Below are 21,054 nucleotides of genomic sequence, written 5' to 3' on the forward strand. Positions count from 1 at the left end.
AATTACTAAGAAAAAGTGTTAAATTAAAAGAGACAAGTTTGCACCTTTTTTCTGGTTTTCTCTGTGATTTGATGAGCTGGAAGATTTACTAAGTTTTATTTATTTAATTTTTAAAAATAATGTCTTAGTTCATTCTCTTAATTTATATTGCTAGTAGTAAATTTAAGAGTGAGAAAAAGGGAGACTGCAGTGTAATAACAGCTAGCTGCTAAGATAATAAATTATTTGAATTTATGATACATTAAGATTTTTTGGTCCATTTTCTTTGGAAAGAAAGAGCATGTTTTCCCCTTTTAGGATCAAAAACCTATGATCTTTTAAATACATGGAATACATATTTTAATGATTCTATTGTATGTTGGAATATTTATTCAAAGCTGTTCTTATTAAAAATAGGCAAAAATATTATCAATCTTTATAATAAGTTGGAGGGACATTGCTTATAAAGCAATCATTGGACTGCTCTTGCTTTACATAATGATTTTTACTGTTAAAGTATTATTTAAGTCTTTTCTGTTAAAAATCAAGAAATTGTGTCCTCTATTACAGGTTTCGTTCTCAGACTTCATATGTGGCATGGGAGACCCAGTGGTATTGCATTTTATTTTTCTCTTGCAGTGCATTGACTTCTGCACCCAGCTCTGCCAATTAACTCTATCATTAACGTTCCCCCACTAATGATAGCCTTTCCCAAATCTGGTATTGCACATGTGCAGCCCCCACTGCTTTATCCAAGGCCATCAAGTTTAGCTCTGGTCACTAATCTTTTATGTTTTAAACAAATCCAATGGATTTTGATTTCTGCAGGCCAGATTCCCATAAACTATTTTGAAAGGTGGTGAGGAATATCAGAGGTTAGTCACTGTCCTCCTGGAAGCCATGCTGAAAATCTGGGAGTGGCTTACCAGCATCCAAATGAACATAAGACTGTAAGAAAATGAAGTGTAAGGAAGAATTATAACCATTACTGGGACTCCATCTGTAGACCACCTCATCATTTTCAGTCTAAATGGATTGGTTCTTTTTTTAACATTAACATTTCATGATATATAGCATTAAGCAATAGCAGTTAAGATTAATGGTATCGAGGATCTTAGTCATGGTAAAGTAAATGGAGTCATTGTGTTGTGGTTTACAGCTCCCTCACAAGATGAGAAGTGACTATTTAGATATGTTCCTAGCTGAAAATATAACCAATGACTCCAATTTAATATATTTATTCTCACAGTAAAATATAATGCTGCAAAATGCTTCGATGAAAAGGAGACAGCATTTATAATACTTTAAGACTGAAACCTTTGATTTGCAGTTACACATAAGTAAAACAAGCCTTCATGCTCTTCTGTATAAAAAACCTATACAGCGTGTAATTTATGACTTAATAACTTTCCTCCTATTCCTATTTCCTGCATTCCTACTAGAACACTAATTCTACAATACATTGAAGCTTTTGTAGTTAGGCAAGAGAAAAAAAATAGTATGTCAATACTTTGATTGTTAGCTTTATTCTTCCTGTCATGTTTAGATAGAACTGTATAAGTAAATGAAGATCACTTTTTTTTTGGTCTTCATGGAGAGCCAAAAATAAAACAATACACCACATCACTGTGTTTGGCAAGGTACTTGGAGAGACAAATAACATCAAGCAGTTTGTAACCCTACCTGTCATTGAGTCAGGTCCATGTTTAAGCAGGTAAGAAGGTGAAGGTGAGAGACAGATCTGTGCTGTTTGTATTCCTACCGGAGAAATATTGTAAGGTTTTATAAAAACCTTTTGTTTTTCTCAAAAGCAATGACTTAATGAGTGAAGATGTATTAAACATTAGATTACCTATAGTCATATCCAAAAGGAGGAAAAAAGGCATTATCATGGTTAGTTCACAGCACTTGAGAAACAGAAGTTTAGTCACAGCTTTCTTGCAAAAACCTTGCCTTCCCTGGAGATTATCATTCTTACTGTGCTTTGGCATCTACCTGTAAAACTAATTCTTCATTTCTCTTCTGTTTCTTGGAAGAAGAGTCATAATTTGGCATAGGTTCAGTAGACCTACACCTCTGGGAAACACTCCTCAGTTTGCTGATACCTGAGGAGGCAGATCCCTGACATGTTTGTTTGTCTAGTCACTGCCAGCCATGGGGTCCCAGTTTGCAGGCAATGGCAGCTGCCAGCTTTGCAGCACTGCCACCACAAGCTCTGCTTTCCACTTTTTTGCTTTCAGCCCTGAGTAAGTGGAACTAGCCACAAAAGTACCTTTAAAAAAGTCCTTTAAAAGTGTTTTCATTTTTAAATTTTCAGCAGACCAATATTACCAAAAGCTATTAATAAAAAGGAGTGTGTCCTTTCAGGTGATGAAGTTGCACATACCCAAACACAAGCTGTTTCCCTTTGGGTGAAGGCATACAAGATTGCAGATGTTGTTTTCCTGATGCTGATAACCTATTTTAGTTCCACATTGAAGGAAAGCTAGACCTACTTCCCTTACAGCCATTGATAAAATGGCTTACAGGGAGAAGACATTTAGCCTTGTTTGGAACAAAGATTGAATGAGAGAAAAAAAAAAAGAACATAAGGAGAAAGTTTTCAGCAAGTAAAAGCAAAGATTCCCAATGAAAATCTGCCTGCAGAACTGAGATATTTAGGATGGAGTGTTGAAACATAGATTTTCTGACAGAAAAAGTTTAACCAGCTTCAGTGAGCCCAATCCTGAGTAAAAATCATAGAATAGTGACACATGAACATTATGCTGTAAGGCTTTATCTAATCACTGTACAAAAAAAGGTACCTATAGTCTATCTGTTAGTGCCATTACTCTCAGTTCATTCCACTGTTTTCAGTAATGACAACACCCATTATAATGCAAGTATACCCAGGGGACTTAGAACTTTCTGCCAGTTCTCACAAAACATAATGATTTTTTTTTTTAATCTTATCTAAGGAAAGAAAGAAAACCGAGCCCTTGGCAGTAATTTATTTCAACCATGAGGGGGACAGTGCTCTACCAGACAGGATTAAATTAGTTGCAATTGTTCCCCTGCTCATTTTTTGCTGCAATAGAGGTGCTGTTTTTCTATTGTAAATGTCTTCTTAGATGCTAAATTTTTAAGGGATTTAAAGAGTAAATCCTTAACTATGAATACACTGTATGTGACAATGCCAGTCCTGCAGAGTGTTGCAGGTAGGCCAGTGGCTGTTTGTGGTTAAAGATACCAGTTCAGTCCTGAGGTCAGCATTCCTGTATTTCACTGGGAACGTTTCCATGGAAAGGACTTTGCTTAGAAAATATTGCTGAAGTGAGAAACAATAAAAAAATGAACTTGCTTCTCCTTTTTCTTGCCCCATCCCTGGAAATGTCCACAGCCAGGTTGGATGGAGCTTTGAACAATCTAGTCTGGTGGTAGGTGTTCCCTTGCTTGTGGTGAGGGGACTGGAACTAGATGATCTTTAAGGTCCCTTCCAAGGTTCAGACTATGATTCTTTGTTTGTCTTTTCAATTTTTGTTTTCCAAATCAGCCCACAGAATAAGCCTTAAAGAATCTGAGACAGCTTTTTTTTTTTTTTGCCTATAATTACAACTCCCCCCAGCAAATCAACAAAAAAAGGATTCCTAGCTTGCTGTTACATATACAATGTTGTGTATTACTTGCCACATGCAACAGGTGGAATGTTATCGTACCGAGGCAGCTGATTTACCGGGAGTAACTAGCGGAGAACTTGGCAGGTGCCGCACCGACACATCCTCCGGCTGGAGCCAGCCACAGCTGGGAGCGGCGATGGGACTCGTGCCCCGGCTGCCCGTCCCGCCCCTTGCAGGGCCAGCGGTGCCACCCCGAGCCCCTCCAGCGCCGGGGCAGCTCCGCGGGGCTGTGCCCGCGTCCGGGGCTCTGTCCGGGGCTGTGCCCGCGTCCGGGGCTCTGTCCGGGGCTGTGCCCGTGTGCGGGGCTGTGCCCGTGTCAGTGCCCGTGCCCGGGGCTGTGTCCGGGGCTGTGCCCGTGTGCGGGGCTGTGCCCGTGTCAGTGCCCGGGGCTGTGCCCATGCCATTGTCCGGGGCTGTGCCCAGGGCTGTGCCCGTGTCCTGGGCTGCGCCGTGCCCGTGTCCTTGCCGGTGTCCGTGTCCGTGCCCGTGTCCATGTCCGTGTCCTGCCGTGTCCGTGTCCGTGTCCGTGTCCGTGTCCGTGTCCGTGCCCGGCGCTCCCCGCGTTGCCGCGGCAACGTCTCCGCGCCCGCCGCTGGCTCCGCCGCCAGCCCGGGAGCGGCTCCCCCCGCCGGCAGCGCCGGCCTCTGCCGGGGCCCTATCCCGGGTGTGTCCCTATCCCGGGTGTGTCCCTATCCCGGGTGTGTCCCGCCGGCCGGCCCTCGCTGCCCGCATGGCCGTGCCGAGCCGGGCCGTGCCGAGCCGGGCAGTGCCGGCAGGCCGGAGCTGAGCCGCCGCCTCTCCTGGCCTCCGCTGGGGTAGCCGGGATGTGCTCCCTGGCGCTCCCCTCCCACTCGCCCCCTTCCCTCGCAGGAGCCTTCCGCGCCTAGTTTAATGGCTTTGCAAAGAAAGCCGGGCAGAAGAACACTTTCCTCGGTGGCGGTGGTCAGACCATGACCTAACTCACCATGAACTTGGAAGGGCTTGAAATGATAGCGGTGTTGATCGTGATTGTGCTCTTTGTAAAAGTGTTGGAACAGTTTGGGCTGATTGAAGCAGGTTTAGAAGGTAAGGGAGTGCTTTTCAGTGGCTCGTCATTTTTCTGTTCTGGTTATTCTCTTGCAGCAAGGCACCTGTGAACTGATGTAAGGCACTACCCGAATCACCTCGAGAGTGATGTGCACATCAGTGGCTGTCTGTTGTGGATTTTGGTTGTGGTGGTTTAAAATTTTGTAGGAGAAATAAACTGGTGTCTAGGAAACTGCCAGTATAAACTTAGGGGTTAAAGTCTGAATCTCTTATTCCTGTTTTAAATCTGTGCACTTAAAGTAGTGGAGGGTAAAGCAGATTTTAGTATGATTGCAGGCAATCATGTTGCCTTCAAACTGTCTTGTAATCAAAATTGTTTTGTAATGTATTCACATTAACAACATCTCTACTAGAATTGTTATAATATCAAGATGCATATTTTATAGCATTTAAAAACCTGTTGAATGTTTAATTTACTGCTAACATTTTAAACTGTGCTTGAGGAAGAACTACAATCCTCAGATTCAAACTAAGTAACTTGAGCATTCACTAAGGGCAATCATGTGCAAATTTTATTGTTTGATACTTTGTTTTTCTTAGGCAGATCCCCTTCTCTATTAGCAATATTGTTTCTTTATAAAACAGTAAAAATTAAAACCAAGAAGACTACTTTATTCTACATGTGCTTTTTACATGTGGAATAGTGGAATATTTATTATTTTTACCTTATTTCTAAGACAGCTGTTATTCGTACCATATGAAGAGTTAGACCAAAAAACCACCACTTGCAGCATGGTTGATAATGTAATGACAATCATTACATCCCAGTGTTTTATTAGTTTACAGTCTGAAGTGGTCTGTTTCTCAACTGCTGAAAGAATTTTGTATTCTCAAATCTTCCTGTAAGCTGGCATTTGAATACAGTGTACCTACTTACACCTGTGAAAAGGACAACTTTTTTTTTGACTAATTATGGTTTCGTAACAAAAAATATGGTTTAAGGAAATAAGCAAAATTTTCCTCTATGAAAACATGTAAAGTAGTCCTGTTTATGTAACCCTTTCAAGAAACACAGTCTTCTTTCAAGTGATTTTAAATAAGGAAGTTACATCTGGTTCTCTCTCTGTGTTGCTGTCTTGCATGGACTTGCTAGAATCTTGTCACAGAATCTTAAAGCCCTGCAGAGATCAAATGCATTTTTATAAAGATTTTATGTTTGTGTTCAAGTACATTATATCCAGTTTAAATAACAACACAGAGATTGCCTTAAATGTATGGACTTTTTATTTTCTTTTTTTTTTTCTGAGTTCAGTTTAAATATAAATACTAATTAACATGATAAATGTTATCATAAAAGTTATTTTCAGCATTAGAGGCTGCAAAGATTGAGGGGGGGAGGAGGGGGGAAGAGATCTATATTTACATTTTAGGTTGTTGGGCATGCTTGGGTGTGCTCTGTCGAGTCTGATTGCCACATCTGTTTGGGTTCCCTCATAAAATACATAATTTGATTGTTGTCTCTACTTGTTGCTGTGGCTGGAGAAGCTGATAATAGAAAAACAATTCAAATATATTGAAGATGTCTGAAGGTGGTTATATTATTTCTGTAAGAAAAATTTCTGGTTTTCCTGCCTCACTGGCCAGAAGTCTGGGAGTCTGTGTATGAACAGAGTCTGAAAGTTCTTCCTACCTAGTGCAGGATGCGTTTCCAGCATGCCAGCTAAAGGAAACCACTGGAAGACATATATGCCCTATTCCTCTGTGATGTTCTACTTCTGTGAATGACATAGAAGGCAGGTTACATGAGAATCAAGTAACAGATATAAATAATGGTGTGTGTTAGTGGGCGTTAGCTAAATTTCACAGACTGAAGATTTTTTTTTCTCTTAGTTCAGGACCAGTGCAGATTTCTTCCCCATTTTTTTCCTTAAACCTGTGATTTAAAGATCTGAACTTATTACAATAGGAAAAAAGGAAGATTTTTACACTTTTACTAGAGAATTGAAGAACTTTTCAATATGTTAATAAGCATCGAGGCCATTAATTTCCACTCTTGAAGGGAAAATATATACATTGTAAAATTGTGCAAATATTAGAGAAGTTTTTTAATAGAATGCTAAAAAAAACAAGTTCAGAATCAGTCAGACTATCCATGTGCTTTTCTGGAAACCAGTGAGGAAATTGGTCTCAGCTTTCTGAAAATGTTGGGTTTTATAAAGACATTTGTAGTTTTCTGAGTTTGGGTAGGTTATATCCCTTCTTTCTTTTTCACAGAGGTTAATATGTCCCAACAAAACCTTTTTTTTTTTCCCCCACAATTTAATAGTTTGCAGTATATCAAACACATCCCGTATATACCTGGAGTTCAGAGTCAGAAATAATCTCTAACACAGTGCACCCAACACAGGATGCTAAAACTCATTCTGAAGCTTTGGTAGAGACTGAGGTTTCAGAGTCCTGTTGTCTCCCTATCATGGTAACAAAAGCCTGAAGATTACTGGATTGTCATGATTCTGAACTTTGTGAAATTTTGTGAATTTAGAAGAATCAGGTGTAATGATGTAAACGAAGAGCACTCTATTCACTGTCATAATAACTAGTGCAAGAAATAGTCTGCTTCCTTCAGACTCTTCAATGCAAATTATGTTTATCATAATACTAGTATGCAATACTTTTCATCTTTTTGAAATAATGAGGTATTTTCAGAGTAAATATTTTACATACTTCCTTATATTTCTGCTGCAGTCACTCAGATAACAGCATGCTTTCTGTGGTTTTGTCCAATTGCCTTCAACTGCTGAGTGATTCTGTTGTTGCAGAAGTATTTTCAAATAGATGTTTTTAATATTGTAAGACAGCTCTAAAAGTGATAAGCAGCAGAACGGATTTATACACTTTAGTAGGTTGTGGGTTCCAGAGACTTTATCTTTCAGTTAAATATTATTTTATGATGCATTGCACTCACTTAGATTGCAGTATGCTTTCTGTGGTTTTGCCCAGTTGCCTTTAACTGCTGAGTGGCTTTACTGTTGTTATAGAAGTATTTTCAAATAGTTGTTTTGAATATTTTATGACAGCTCCTAAAGTGATGAGGAGCAGAATAGATTTATTCACTGTCATGGGCTGTGGATTGCATAGGCTTTGTCCCTGAGTTAAATGTTTAACTCTTCATGAATTAGGTTATGTTCTTCTTGATAAGCTTTATTGGTTTTTTTAAAACAGTGATTTATTAGGTGTAAAGGGTAATGTACCTAATCAGGAATTCCTAGATACACCTTAGTATCAATTTAAAATTATTTTTTCTTGTAAGGCATGTTTTTCCTAAAGTCATTCATAACTAGAGTGAGGTACAAGAACTGAGTAGCTATATGTACAAGAGGTTACCGTCTTGAGATTATGCCATAGTCAGGATGTTGATTTATAGGATTTCAGTATATTTTAGTACTTTTCTGAGAGGTACTTTGTGATCTTCATGTATACGGATCATTTGAACTTGGAGAAGAAATGGAAGAGGTTTTCTTTGTATCTTCCTTCTGTCAGTTTCTCTGGGTAAAGGGTTAGGGACAGAGAGGTTGAGGCATCATGAAGTCAGCCCATTCCTAAGTTAAAATGGCTTTGTCCTAAAGTCTCTTGGAAAACCTGGATTGCTTTTCAAAACCTAAATCACTTATTAATGAAATAAACAGAAAAATAGACCCCTCTTCATCAAGGTATGCATTGAAACCTACACCATTAGGAATAAGGTTCAGAGAAGAAATCTAAATTAGATGACTGATCAAAAATACTTATATAGGAGTACCTTGCTTTTTAGGAAATTCTCTAATTGCAGTTAGAACATCTAATAGAAAAGAATGGCATGGAAGTAGCCATATATATTGCTGTAAAATGTGGGTTCCATATCTCTGTTATTGGTAACTATCTAAAATCCTTGTTTAGGAGTCCTGAGAGTGGCAGCAGTAGAACTTTGCAACTAAAATTGTAATAATCGAGCTAAATTACTGAAACACTTGATTCCTCCAAAATATCAAAGCAGCTTCTAATCCCATTTTAGTAATCTTGGCTCTTAACAACTTCCCATTCATCAGCTGGAAAAAAGAGCAAAACCACAGACACATAGGTAGTTGCTTATGATATTTATAACAATTTTTGACAAGGACAGTATATGACTGGAAATGAAGTGGGAGTTACTTGTGGTTGCTCTGAAACTACAGCAGCCTCTAGAGCGGTTTTGCCATCTAGGATATGATCTGCTGGGAATATCAGCATTTCCACAGTGATGTCCCTCCTCACAGTGTTCCTCATGGATGGAAAAGGAGTAAAGGAGTACCTCAGAATCACAGAATGGTTGGGTTGGAAGGGGTCTCTGGAGATCATCTTGTCCAAGCCCCTGCTAAAGCAGGTTCACATGGAGCAAGTTGCATGGGGTCATATCCAGGCAGGCTTTGACCACTTCCAGTGAAGGAGACTCCATGAAATCTCTGAGCAGCTTGTTGCAGTGCTTTGTCAAGATTTTCCTTGATATTTATTTCAGAAGATTCATAATGACTAGCATTTCATCCAACAAATAGCGTGCAATAAACATAGGGGCTTTTGTACCCTTTTTCTTTTCTTAAATCGGTCTGGATGTCAACGAGAGTTATGCACAGGATTGTGAAGTGTGGAAGCAAACATGGACCAATGTGAAATGATTAGGCAGAGCTGACAGTGGGCAAAAGACAAAAATATGATAGAAAGTTTAATATTAATAATTTCAGGCATTTCTTAGAAGTAATCTATTCGATTAAGTCTTCATAAATTACAAGATAAATTGAATCAAAACAGTTGTTGGAACAACTCCTCATATGTGGATGAATGAGCAGTAGATAGAAATCTTTAACACAGAACTCCAGTGAATTTTGTCTTGATTGAATATGTAGCTCAAACAGCACTAGCAAGTCATTTGTAGACAGCAGCATGTACTCTGTAGTTTGCTTGGAATTATGTACATGTGAGCCTCTGACCCGGTTGTGCATCCTGCATGACTGGTCAGCAAGCCCCTACTGGGCAGAATGAATAAGAGAAAAGCTCTTCCCATTTTTCATACTAGAAGCTTCAACTTCAACTGTATACAGTCTTAGAAAAATGAGAAATAGTCAGTTAAGAAGAGCAACTTGCTAGCCGTGAGAATTTGTAATAGGAGCCTTCGGCTGTTGGATGCCTGCTTCAAGCAGTCTGTCATGTCTGACTCATCTTCTGAAGGCTTCTGGTCCATTGTTGCTGAAAAACCTGGCGTTCCCAGGTCAGTGTCTGCTGAAGAGTGTTTGTTCTTAACACTGTCACACTCAATAATAATGTGTCTAGTGCTTACATCTACACCGAAGCAGATAAATAATGTAATTGAAAGGATGCCAAAGAAATAGATGGATGGAGTCCTACACTCTGAGTTATCAATACAATGCTTTTTTGCAAACCTAGTATTTTATAATTAACATTTAAAAAAGTCTTAGTTTCACATGGGAGTTTTAAATGCATCAATTCATTGGGTTATTTCCCTTTTTTCAATACATTCACTCTTACTCTCACATTTATAAGTAATGTAGACACTATACCACAGAAGAAAAGTGAGTTTTTAAGTAAAGCTTCTCTCTTTATTGCACAGTTGCAACATTTTGACTATCTAATGCATCTTCCTAAAGAATTCCTAATTTTTTATTATATGTTTCTGGCTGGTTTTACCTTCAGTAATCTTCACTCAAAATATTCCTGAGCTTTAGAATGTCAGTCTTTTTTTCATACAAATAATTGTACATCTTAAGGTTTAGCGAAGTTTTTGTGTTTTAGCCATTGTTTTTTTTAATCATTTTTTATAGGAGAGTTCTTCCTTTAGTTATGTGACCTATTTCTCTGGTGATTAATTGTTCAGCACCTGATAAAAAGTTCAGTTCAGCCAGACTGAATGCTGCCTAGATCTAATGAGGCAGATGATTTAATCTGACACAGCAACTCTGTTTTTCCCTTTCTGCAGTCATTTTTCCCAGAGGTATCTCTAGAGGTATGTGGTTCTCTAGGCATGTTTTCTTTATTGGATCAATAGTCAAGAAAATGTTCTTCTGTAAACACACAAAATTTCAATCATCCAAAGTGGACTACAAGAGCTATTTTCTTATTGCTGATGATTTGAGATAATGAAAGAAAAGGAGAGGACATCAGATAAATACATGTTTATTAATCAGATATTTATTTCTCAGTGGTTATATCAGTTATTGTAGGGAATACTATCTAATTTTACACAGAAGAAATGTGATTATTAGTTTAACCCTCATTACTAAAACCAAATTCTAATACAGAAAATAAACCAAACATCTGAAACAGAAAAGAAAAAGGGTTACCAGAGAAGTGAGTTTTGGTGAACATTGAGGGCAATTCCTTTTTCGGTCATAAGCATTACAATATTATGTCAGTAACGCTCACCAGCTGCTGCAGGTACATCAGATCAGACTTTTGTACATCCACAATTTGATCTATTCTTTTGGTACTAGAATCTCATACTCAGCATTTTTTCTAGCAGTGTCTCTACAAAGGGCTGGGGTGTATATTGATAACCAGAAAAGACAGTTTCTGCTGGTGGGGAAAAAGTAATCTATATACAGCCACTTCTTGTCTGTGTCTGAGGAACTTTGAATAACAACAGAACCAAGATGCTGCCTGCATAAGTTTCTCTGATGATGACATCCCTTTCTTAACAGCTGCACCTGAAAAGCAGACAGAGATTTATCTTGTTTAGTGAACCTGATATTTCTGGAAAGCCAAAATTTCTGTAGATAATCCATAATGTTAAAGTGCAGTGAGTATTATACCCCTTGGAGAATAAGACCATATTCTTCTCTATAGGAGAATGTAGTCTGCCCTCTTGGAAAGTAATCTATCATCTCAGTAAAGTCCTTGACTATTTTTTCATTAGAAAGAACTTTTTTTCCCATACTGAGTCAAATTTTATTTAGCCTGAGGATATACATGTTAAATTTTGAAATTATATTAACATGCCATCTGAGTTACCTCCTTTGAAGTCTGAGATTTAAATTTATGTTTGCAAGACAGTGAGAGTACCTTACCTTCAAATACCAAGTTTGCCACTGAACACCTGATAAGGTCCCAGGGATAGGAAGTCCATCAGAGCTCTGCCTTACTTCACTTGTAACCTACAGCTGATGATAAAAGGAATTATGCACAGTTTGATTTTTCTATTTTTTTAATACATTCAGACAAAAATTACCATGTTCATTAGGTATGTTTATTCAACCTCAATCTAAATTGCATTTGTTTGCCCCTTACTCAGCACAGAGCTCAGAGTTCTGAGCTGATTTTATGGCTAAATAAGTAGTCTGAGATGAATCAGGTTACCAGAACAAGAGTAATTATTCTCAGGAGTAAAAGGGTATAATGGAAGGCAGAATAGGATGCTGAAATTGTTGTTTTGCAAGTTGCCAATTGAGATATGACAAAATGTAGTTCACTTGCTCACAATAAAAATTGATTTAATAGTTCAGCAATGATGAAGAAGTCATTAAGACAGGAAGTACTCTCAATCAACTTGATTGCTGACCCATTCAGTGAGAACATGGCTCACCTTTGAGTCATTATTGCAAAAATTGTCATAATCTGTTAAAAGTTATACTTTAAATGATACTAATGTTTCTATTTCCATCCTTTCCATTATTTAACAGGATTGTTATAATAAGCTCACTTTCAAATGCTAGAAGTTTTGAACTAAGCCAAAAATTTTTAGACTCAAAATATTCCTATTTAAAAGGTAAATCTCATAGTAAGAACCCTAAGGCTAAAGTAAGGCTAAAGATTAATCACAATATCCATTGTAGATTAACTTAATCTGTGGTTAGGAATTTCACTTTTTTCTGTCAGAAACTAAGTGAAGTTACTTTAGCATTTGTACCCTTTGTTTTCTAAATATTTTTAATTTTTAAATAATTTTCTTCGGGAATTGATATTCAGACTGGCCAGAGGACTCAAAATTTATCTCTGACAGATCAGAGGTAAGACAATATCCCTGCCATGCCCATACTTGATATCTTACCATTAATACAGCTGAGTAATAATTAGCTCATCTTACACTTTTTTGCAAAACAGAGATATTCACATCAATGGTTCTACACAGAAATAAAGATATGGCTGAAATTATTTGCATTTTTTTTTGTTTTGATTTTGGTGGTTTTCTGGTGGTTTTTGCGTTTTTTTTGTTTTTTGATTTTTTGTTAGAAGAGCACATTAGAAAACTTTGGTAGGTTTTTTTTTTACATTTGAAATAACCATACTAAAGATGTGACCTTCTGTTGTGACGTCTGATATGGATTAATAGAAATGGACCATCTCCTGTGGTTTTATTATTCTTAAATTTGCCAACCATAAAAAAAATAAATAACATGTTGGATTAAGAGTGCTGCTTCAGAACTGTTCCATTTGGTTTGGAGTTATCAAACTAACATTTAGAAAACAATTATCTGTAGTTGTTTGCCTTTATGAATATAGGTGAGTATAAATATGTACACTGTTTTTTCATCTTTGGAAGATCCCACTTCCTCCCATTTTATCTTTTTTTTTTTTTTGTTTTGTTCCTTTTTAAAGATCCAGTAATCTGGGTATTTTCCTTCTGGTTATAAACCTGCAGTATCACAACTCTTAGTTTGTGAAGAGAGATTTTGCAGTGAGGAAAAATGATAAAGTGAAACTTTTCATTCAGAGATTTTTATTTTTCTAAATCTCTGTGGTGAATATTTATTGAAGTGGTAAAGTAGCAAATTCAATACTGGTATATTTTCTATATTCACTAACACTTTCAGACATCTCTTTGTTGTGTGGTTGCATAGAATAAGAAGGTGTAGGACTGGAGTTCCAAGTACCGTATTCAACACTGTCAGTATCACTACTTGGATTTATACAAATTTCTTTTTTTTTTTCTTGTGAATGGAGGGATTTTCTATTATAATTGAAGAACAATAATAGAATTATTTCATTTTTTTGGTACTAAGTGTTTTGCATTGTTTAAAATATGATGGTCTCAGTAACCAAGTACATGGTTATTTGAACCCAGTTGAAGCTGTTTAGTCTTGACCTCAGCCTGTTTCTTGAAAGTGAGCTGTAATTGGCAAGTAATTCAAGTCCTTGAGCAGTGCCCTTGCTGGGAAGATAAAAGGTGAAAAGCATCCCCCCTCATCCATCAGATAGTTTGTCAGTTCCAGGCCTTTTCTCAAATAATCACTGAAGGGAATGATTACCTCGCTCCGAGTCCACCACCTGACCTGCTTTGGACTCATATATTTTTCAGCAGCAGACATGGCTGTGAGGAGCCATCCTAGTGAATGGCACAATTCAACAGGTAGTGAATCAATCTCGCCTGCAGCTGTGTTTTGTAATGCCATACTTTTAAGGACAGATCACTGTTATTGAGTCCTTTTGCTCAACAAAGCAGTATTTCTCTTTTTCAGTCCTGTGACATCTTGCTTTGAGGTTAAGGAAAGTGTGTGCAATATGCCACAGAAATGAAAGTGTATACTTTGGTATTTCTCCACACTGTGCTAGTTCTCTCTGGGGAAGGTTCCCTAACCAGGAAGTAGTTAATATTCCCAGTAGGAACCAAGAGGGAGGACACTTCAAGAGGAAGCAGACATTTACAGCACACACTCTCAGGTGTCAAACAGCATCCATCTTGACCCTAAAGAGGACCATTTTATTTACACTACTTATTTTTATTAGGTGATAGTGGTTCGTTTCTTGAAGAATTAATTTGTTTTAATATATGAACTTCTTTTCTAACTTACAACATATGTTGTAATATAAGTTTAGGAAGCATGTTGTAATGTAAGTTTAGAAAATGCCTCCGTTTTATGATGTGTTTGATCATCTGAGTGTTTCCTCTCCAAGCATCCCTCACCAGTGTCCTGGTTGTGTGACTCAGATGGAAGCAGTTAAGAGTAAGGCAAAAGAAAAGTATCACTGTAATATTGCTACTAAGATCGCTTCATGAACTTTGAAAATGAAAGGTACAAGTAAGCAAGTGAAAAGTTTTTATTCCTCAAACATATGAAGTTGTAATTGAGCTTCAGCTAGAGATCTCTCAAGATATAAGAAGCAGATGGATTTAGGGACACAGCTTACTAAACTACTGTCCAGTATTTATCCATTAGCCTATGGCTCTCTCTTCAATGTGGCAATGACATTAAGAATATAGATAATGACATCCATGATCCATTTGGGAATGCCCTTACCTACATCCCAAATAGTTACATTTAGTGTAATAGCTTTGTATACTTACTGCTCAGAGCAACTAAGTAACTTGGAAATGAGATATGCCTTTGCAAATTCCAGTCTCCTCTGAGCCTCCTTTCTGTTTTATTATCTGGGGCATTATACAATATTTTTGTTTATATCTGTGGGTATTGATGTTCTTCCCATGCTTTCCTTTACAATTCTAGTTCTATCTTGATGGACTTTACCTTACATCACATCTGCACTGTCTGCCCAGTTTAAAAAAAAAACCAAAAAACAACACTTGTGGAACATGACTTACCAGTTTTCAAATCCCACAGTCTTCAATTCAATTCAATTCACATTGGCTACATCCTTTTGCAACAGCAGATGTGGTTCAAGCACAAATCCTTTTCTAATATGGGGTTTAATTAGTTTTATTCTGAGATGACCTCAAATTCTGTAGATTTGCAGCCACAGTCTCATGAATATGATCACTGAACACCTTAGAGAGGTAATGGTCTTTTGTTTTCATGGCCATTTAAACTTGTGTTTACCTCTGACATTTATTTTGGGCAATAAAATAAATAGGTGCTTGGTAACAGGACTATAGCCCACAGTTTGTCATCTGGGAGCTACTGTCTGTAGAACACATGCTGGTGATGGGGTGCATAGGCAGAACAGGTTTCCTTTTCACAGTCTGCTTATCAGACTCAGCTGGAAAAAAGCATAACTTTCAAGCCACGCCAAGCGAGTATTAGGAAGGAGAGAATTTGAACTCAGTTGTGTTTTCAATGAGAAGAACAGTTATACTCAAAACTGTGTATTTGTGTCACTTCCCTCTTGGCTGGGAGCCTGTCTCTGGCAATGGTGTACAGAGCTCAGAGAAGCAGTATATGCTAGTCTTCCTAGTTCTCCAGGCTTGTCTTAGGAATCGGTGCTACATTTGCTGCCTTCCATTTGTCTGGCATGGGAAACATGCTTTAGACAGTATAGATTTTCTAATATCATACTAGAGTTCCCACTACATTGTGAACTAAAGGGATATAATCCTTCTTGCTATAATCTGCTACAATTCAGTTGTTTTATTGTTATAGTGCTTTTTTTACTGAGTTGCCATCTGAATTCAGACTGTGCTTGGCTAGAATATGCAATCTCCGACTCATACTTCGAGTAGCTAGTTCAACATAGGATATTTTTAAACTTCTTTGATTCTGAATTATTGTAACTATTTGTAATCATGTTCTGTTTAAAATGTGCTATGTGTCCTTTTCCATCAGTCCAGGGCAGGAGTGAGGTAATACTGGGAAAGCATGGTGCTGATGTGGCAAACCAGATGTGGAGATGAAACTGCCAAGGTAATTCAGGCCATGAGGTCTCTGCTTTCCATTCCTCACCAATTCCTGTTGCTGTCCAGCAGCAGCACTGGAATACAGAGTCAGCTCTGGCTGACTACACCTGGCTAGCAAGTATCTTTTACTTTCATCTCTGGATTAAACCTTCGCTAGTTATATTTTTGGACAGTATTTTATAACAGCAGCAGCATTGTTATTAGTCCTCAGTATTTACACTGGGATTAATTATTTTTTGTTGGACAGCTTAGAACTGTTCTCCAAAGTAGAACTGGAGAGGAATTTATAACTGCCCATGCTTTTCTAGTGTAGAAATGTAAGCAGTTCACATGTTGGCTTTTTGGAGTTTTTAGTAGATCACCTGGGACAGTGGGACTACAGCAGCTGTAACAGTCAATTATTTCTCATAAGAAACAATTTATTTTATGGCAGAAGTAAATAATGATAAGTTTGTTCCCAAAAGAATTTGTATCAGCAAATACTGACAGTGTGGTTTCCCAACAACTTGTTGTGCACTAAACAGGATGGGCTGTGCTTTTTGCATGTAACAGGCATACACATGGAAACTCTTTGGAAAACTTCCTCCTTTTTAAGGTTTTGGTCTGATTGCAACCCCTTAGCTAGTTAAATATTTTCTTTAAGGATGTTCAAAGACAGGGATTTGAATTAAACAAGTTAGTAGAGCCAAACTGTATCCTGGAAAGACTGTAGATGATGGTGGTCTTAGGAGCAGAAGATATCCAGCAGCTCTGATTTACTACCATCAACAGAAGAAGTTAAGCCAGGACTTCCCCTAGAATTTCATGTACTCTAAATACCCTTTCTGACAAGCAAATACATGTTCACTGAGGTTCTGTTCCTGGCAGTTCTATTTCAGGAAGAAGAAATGTATATGAAAATGTAAAACGGCTACCAAAAATTTGGTGGAAATGATTATATCTTTAGAGTTACTAGTTTGTTTTCAGCCTTCAGCATTCCAGTTACAATCTCAACACATGTGACTGTCATTTAAAGCTAATGCAGTTTTCACAGATGTCGTAGTAAATTTTAACTGACTGAAATGAAAACTGGTAAGGGCTCCACTGTGTGGAACAGTATTTTAATCCCAGGATATCTATACAGAGGTAATTGCTGAGTCTTTGCAAGAGAAAGGAGAGTTTTTTCCTTGTATGCCTTGCAAGGCATACATAATGGATAATAAAGAGATTGCTTTATAAAGGAAACTCCTTTTGAGCCCAACATGTAATTATCCATTACAGAAATTGAAGTGCAATTGCTGGACTGCATATGTCAATCTTCCTCTGTTGCCCAACAATCCCACTTGGTTTTTAATAGATAATTTTTGTCTGTCTTCTCTTGGCACAACTATTATATTTCTTGTTCCCATGATCTGATTTTGGTCTCTTTTCTACCTAAAAGCACAGATAATTTTTTCAGCAGTTTAGTCTAACTGGCAGTTAGCATTTTTATCATGTATTCAGCTTTATGAAGATTCAGCAAGCTTGTACAACAAAACAAGTTGTAGCCTGTCTCTTATTTTCATGGCCGTTTAAACTGAAAAGACATGTCTGCCTTTCTAGACAGTTTTTTCAGTTGCATATATCATGCCCCTTCCAAAAGCAGCTTCTAAAGTGCAGCACAATTTTAGTTCTAAATAATACATTTATTCACATCTTCAGATAAATTGTATATTTTGGACTTACTGTACATAATTAAAACAGGCACAGCAATTTTTCTGCTTTCTTAAGTGTATCTATTCTGGGTTGCAGGAAATGTTACTATGTTCCCAGTGCCATTGATAGCACTGTTCTGAAGTTGGGAATTCATTCAGTATTTGTTCTTATCAACATGGAATGACTTTGCATAGCTGTGAACAGTATGGAGGAGGTAGAAAATCAGACATTTCACTATCTTTAATTTTCTGTAACTAAATGCATATTTTCTAAGTAAAAAGCAAAGGGAAAATCCTTTGGTAAATTTAGCCTGATACTCAGTGTATCCTGGGATTATTTTCCCACTCTGCTTTAGTAGTGACTAAGTTTAAAACTAAAAGCAATATAACCAGTTTGAGATTGCATCTGAAAGGAGAAGAACATGTGGTTTAACATGACAGCATAATATACTGTATGGAAAAATGCACACTAGGAAAAATGATATTGTGGTAAGCACAAGTGTTTGTACTCATCTTGTCTGAACTGAATAAAGTTAGAGAAGAAGAGACATGATCATATAAAAGAATTGTAGTAACAAACTCACAGTTTAAATGCACACCTGCTAATTCTTTATGCAGTAGATTGCGTTTTTCAGAACAGAAAGATTTCTAAATGTTATGGACAATATTTTCCTTTGTTTGCTAATGTGATATGTTGATTTATAGACAAATATATTTCAGTGCAAATAAAAGAAAAAATTCTGGTTAGGATGAGAGAAGTCCTTCAGAATTACTTTTTTCCTATGAAGCCTTTCAATATTATAGACATTTTATAGGTATTAGGTAGGAGGTACACCTTACTGGCTGCTAAAGCTGTTCAATAAAGTATTTGTCAAATTGAGTTCTTCAGACATGGACTCCTAAATTTTAAGCTGTGTATTTACTATTGTAGTGTTTGCATATGCTAAATGAAGTATATTTTGTTAAAAGACATAGTAAAATATGATTACAGTTCATGTCAATTTGACATTTTAGTTTTTATTCCAGAAATAATGTAGTTACTATCTTGGAGCCATAGTCTGCAGCAGAAACTATTTTAGAGTCTAGAAGAAATACTAAGTCTCAGGGGCCACTGAGCCATATAAAGAAAAATCTCTATCATTAATTGCTGTTATGCAGTTCTCCATGGGTCTTTTATGTGGAATATTTTACTCAATAATTCAAAAAGTGCACCTTAAGGCTTAACACAGGTATTTTTTCATATAGGTTTGGATAAAGCTGAAGGAAATTGCTACTGAAAATTGGAAGCATGCAAAGAAATTGAAAGTGCTTTTTTTATTTGAAGGAAGTTGCTGTTTTGCAAAGGAATTTCAACATGCACAAGGAAAAGGAAGAAAGGAAAAGGTGACTTAGGTACACAATGCTTGTTGTGCCCTTTCCAATTCAAAAGCTATAAATATTAGAAGGACTTGAACAAGAATTAATGCCTTGCTGACAGGCTGTCTGCTTTGCTATTTTTAGATAGTTTAGCCAGGAGCTCTAAATGCATGTGTACTTAGATGGTCCCAAGAAATGCAACCCTATTGTTTTCAAGAATGTTTCAAGAACACCAAATATTACCTCAGAAATTGAAACTTTTTATGTTTATTATGTTTTCCTGAATTTTTCCTCTTTTAGATTATTTTTCACAGAAAGGTTGTCCTAACGTCAATTTAATTTTAAATTATTTTATTCATAAATCTGTGTTTGGTTTTCCAAATATGGATCTGGAATGAAATGCGATAATAAATGAGTAACTACTTGTTGTTAGCTTTTTTCTTTTTAATTTTGAAGATTTAAGTGTATAATTGAAGATTTTAAATTGGTGCCAAAGTCAGCTTTATGTAATATTTCATATTGGGTGTAATACAAAACAAAGCAAAGTGCAGCAAGGTCTTAAAGGGTAACATAGGATTTTCAAATTCCTGTGTAAGTTAATAACTTAAGCTATAAAAGAACATTCTATTTATCCTAATAAAAAGTTTAGAATTCAGTTTATTAAAAACTATATATTTTATTTTGTTTGTTCCTTATTAGAAAGTGTATGAAATTATGCATGCCTTTTCCTCTTTTTAAAGGCAGCAATGGATAAAGCACATTCCACATGACATATTTAGGTTTGATTTGGTGTGTTTTTTCTATGGTGTACCAATTTCTGATTCATGAGTTCCCATTATTCTACACTAGCCCCTCTTATTTCAATGATGAACTCGCTTTACAGAGACAATGCCAATCCATACATATGTATCATATATAAACCACAGCATTTGCTTGGTGGTATCTAGAATCTGATGACAGGAGTGAGCATTTAGCTCTGCACATCCAACTTTGGATGGTAGTGAGTCTTAATCAAGCATTTATGCCAAATGTTAATTATCTGTTAATCAGCTCAAATAAACCTGAACCTGAGTACCACATGGCACATAAAAAGGGGTATTTCTTGATTCAGAGATAGTCGATATTATGGTAGAATTAAAATTCTAGAGTTGAGCTGCTAGGAAGCTGAACTGGAACAATATTTTTAGTTGTACAAGATAGAGATTTTGGTGTTTATATAGAGCATTGTTTTGCTAGGTTTTAATTTTTCTATTCTTTTACCCTTACTCAACAGAATTGATGAAGTATCTAGTATGATAGATGGCTTGGGAAAATGTAACCAAATATGCAGTGCTGTGCTGGACAGACTGATTACTTTTTACAAATTGGATGGAGGAATAGGAGTTCTTTTTTGATCCTTTGTAAACTGAATCTGGATCTCACCCAATTTCCCTTCTGGCCAACAGACTGATACACTCACTCCACCAGTTTATCTGAAATGCAGTCTGAACTTTTCTAGGTTGAATAACAAACTGAGACTTGTGCAAGAGAAAAATTTCAAGGAGATTAGACTGAAATAATGCTTCTTTTTTCTCTTTAACATCAATAAATAAATTATAAAATAGCCATCATAAAGAAAAAAGAGGAGAAAATTCTTTTGATATTCAGAAATCTGCACTTAACTCACTTGTAACTCTCATCTACCCCTTAAAGTCAGGCTGGATCTTTGACCATGAATTTTTCCTCATGCATTTTTCCTGGAAGAACTTTGGGATTCCTAAATTTCTTGTAAATG

The 21,054-nt window shown here is 36.9% G+C and overlaps 1 protein-coding gene across 5 annotated transcripts in view; it reads left to right on the top strand.

Annotated features, from left to right (window-relative positions):
* The window catches only part of KCNIP4 (potassium voltage-gated channel interacting protein 4), a 389,884-nt gene that overhangs the window by 208,413 nt on the left and 160,417 nt on the right, over positions 1-21,054 (top strand). Inside the window, exon 1 of one of the 5 annotated variants that reach the window (XM_036381676.2) lies at positions 4,450-4,700. The exons of the other annotated variants lie outside the window; for them this stretch is intronic. Within the exon in view, the coding sequence (XP_036237569.1) occupies positions 4,601-4,700 (100 nt within the window). The 5' untranslated portion in view covers positions 4,450-4,600. Of the gene's footprint in view, positions 1-4,449; positions 4,701-21,054 lie in introns of those variants that run through there. 5 annotated transcript variants of the gene reach the window in all.

Source organism: Molothrus ater, chromosome 4, assembly GCF_012460135.2.
Source record: "Molothrus ater isolate BHLD 08-10-18 breed brown headed cowbird chromosome 4, BPBGC_Mater_1.1, whole genome shotgun sequence".
NCBI classification, from domain to species: Eukaryota; Metazoa; Chordata; class Aves; order Passeriformes; family Icteridae; genus Molothrus; species Molothrus ater.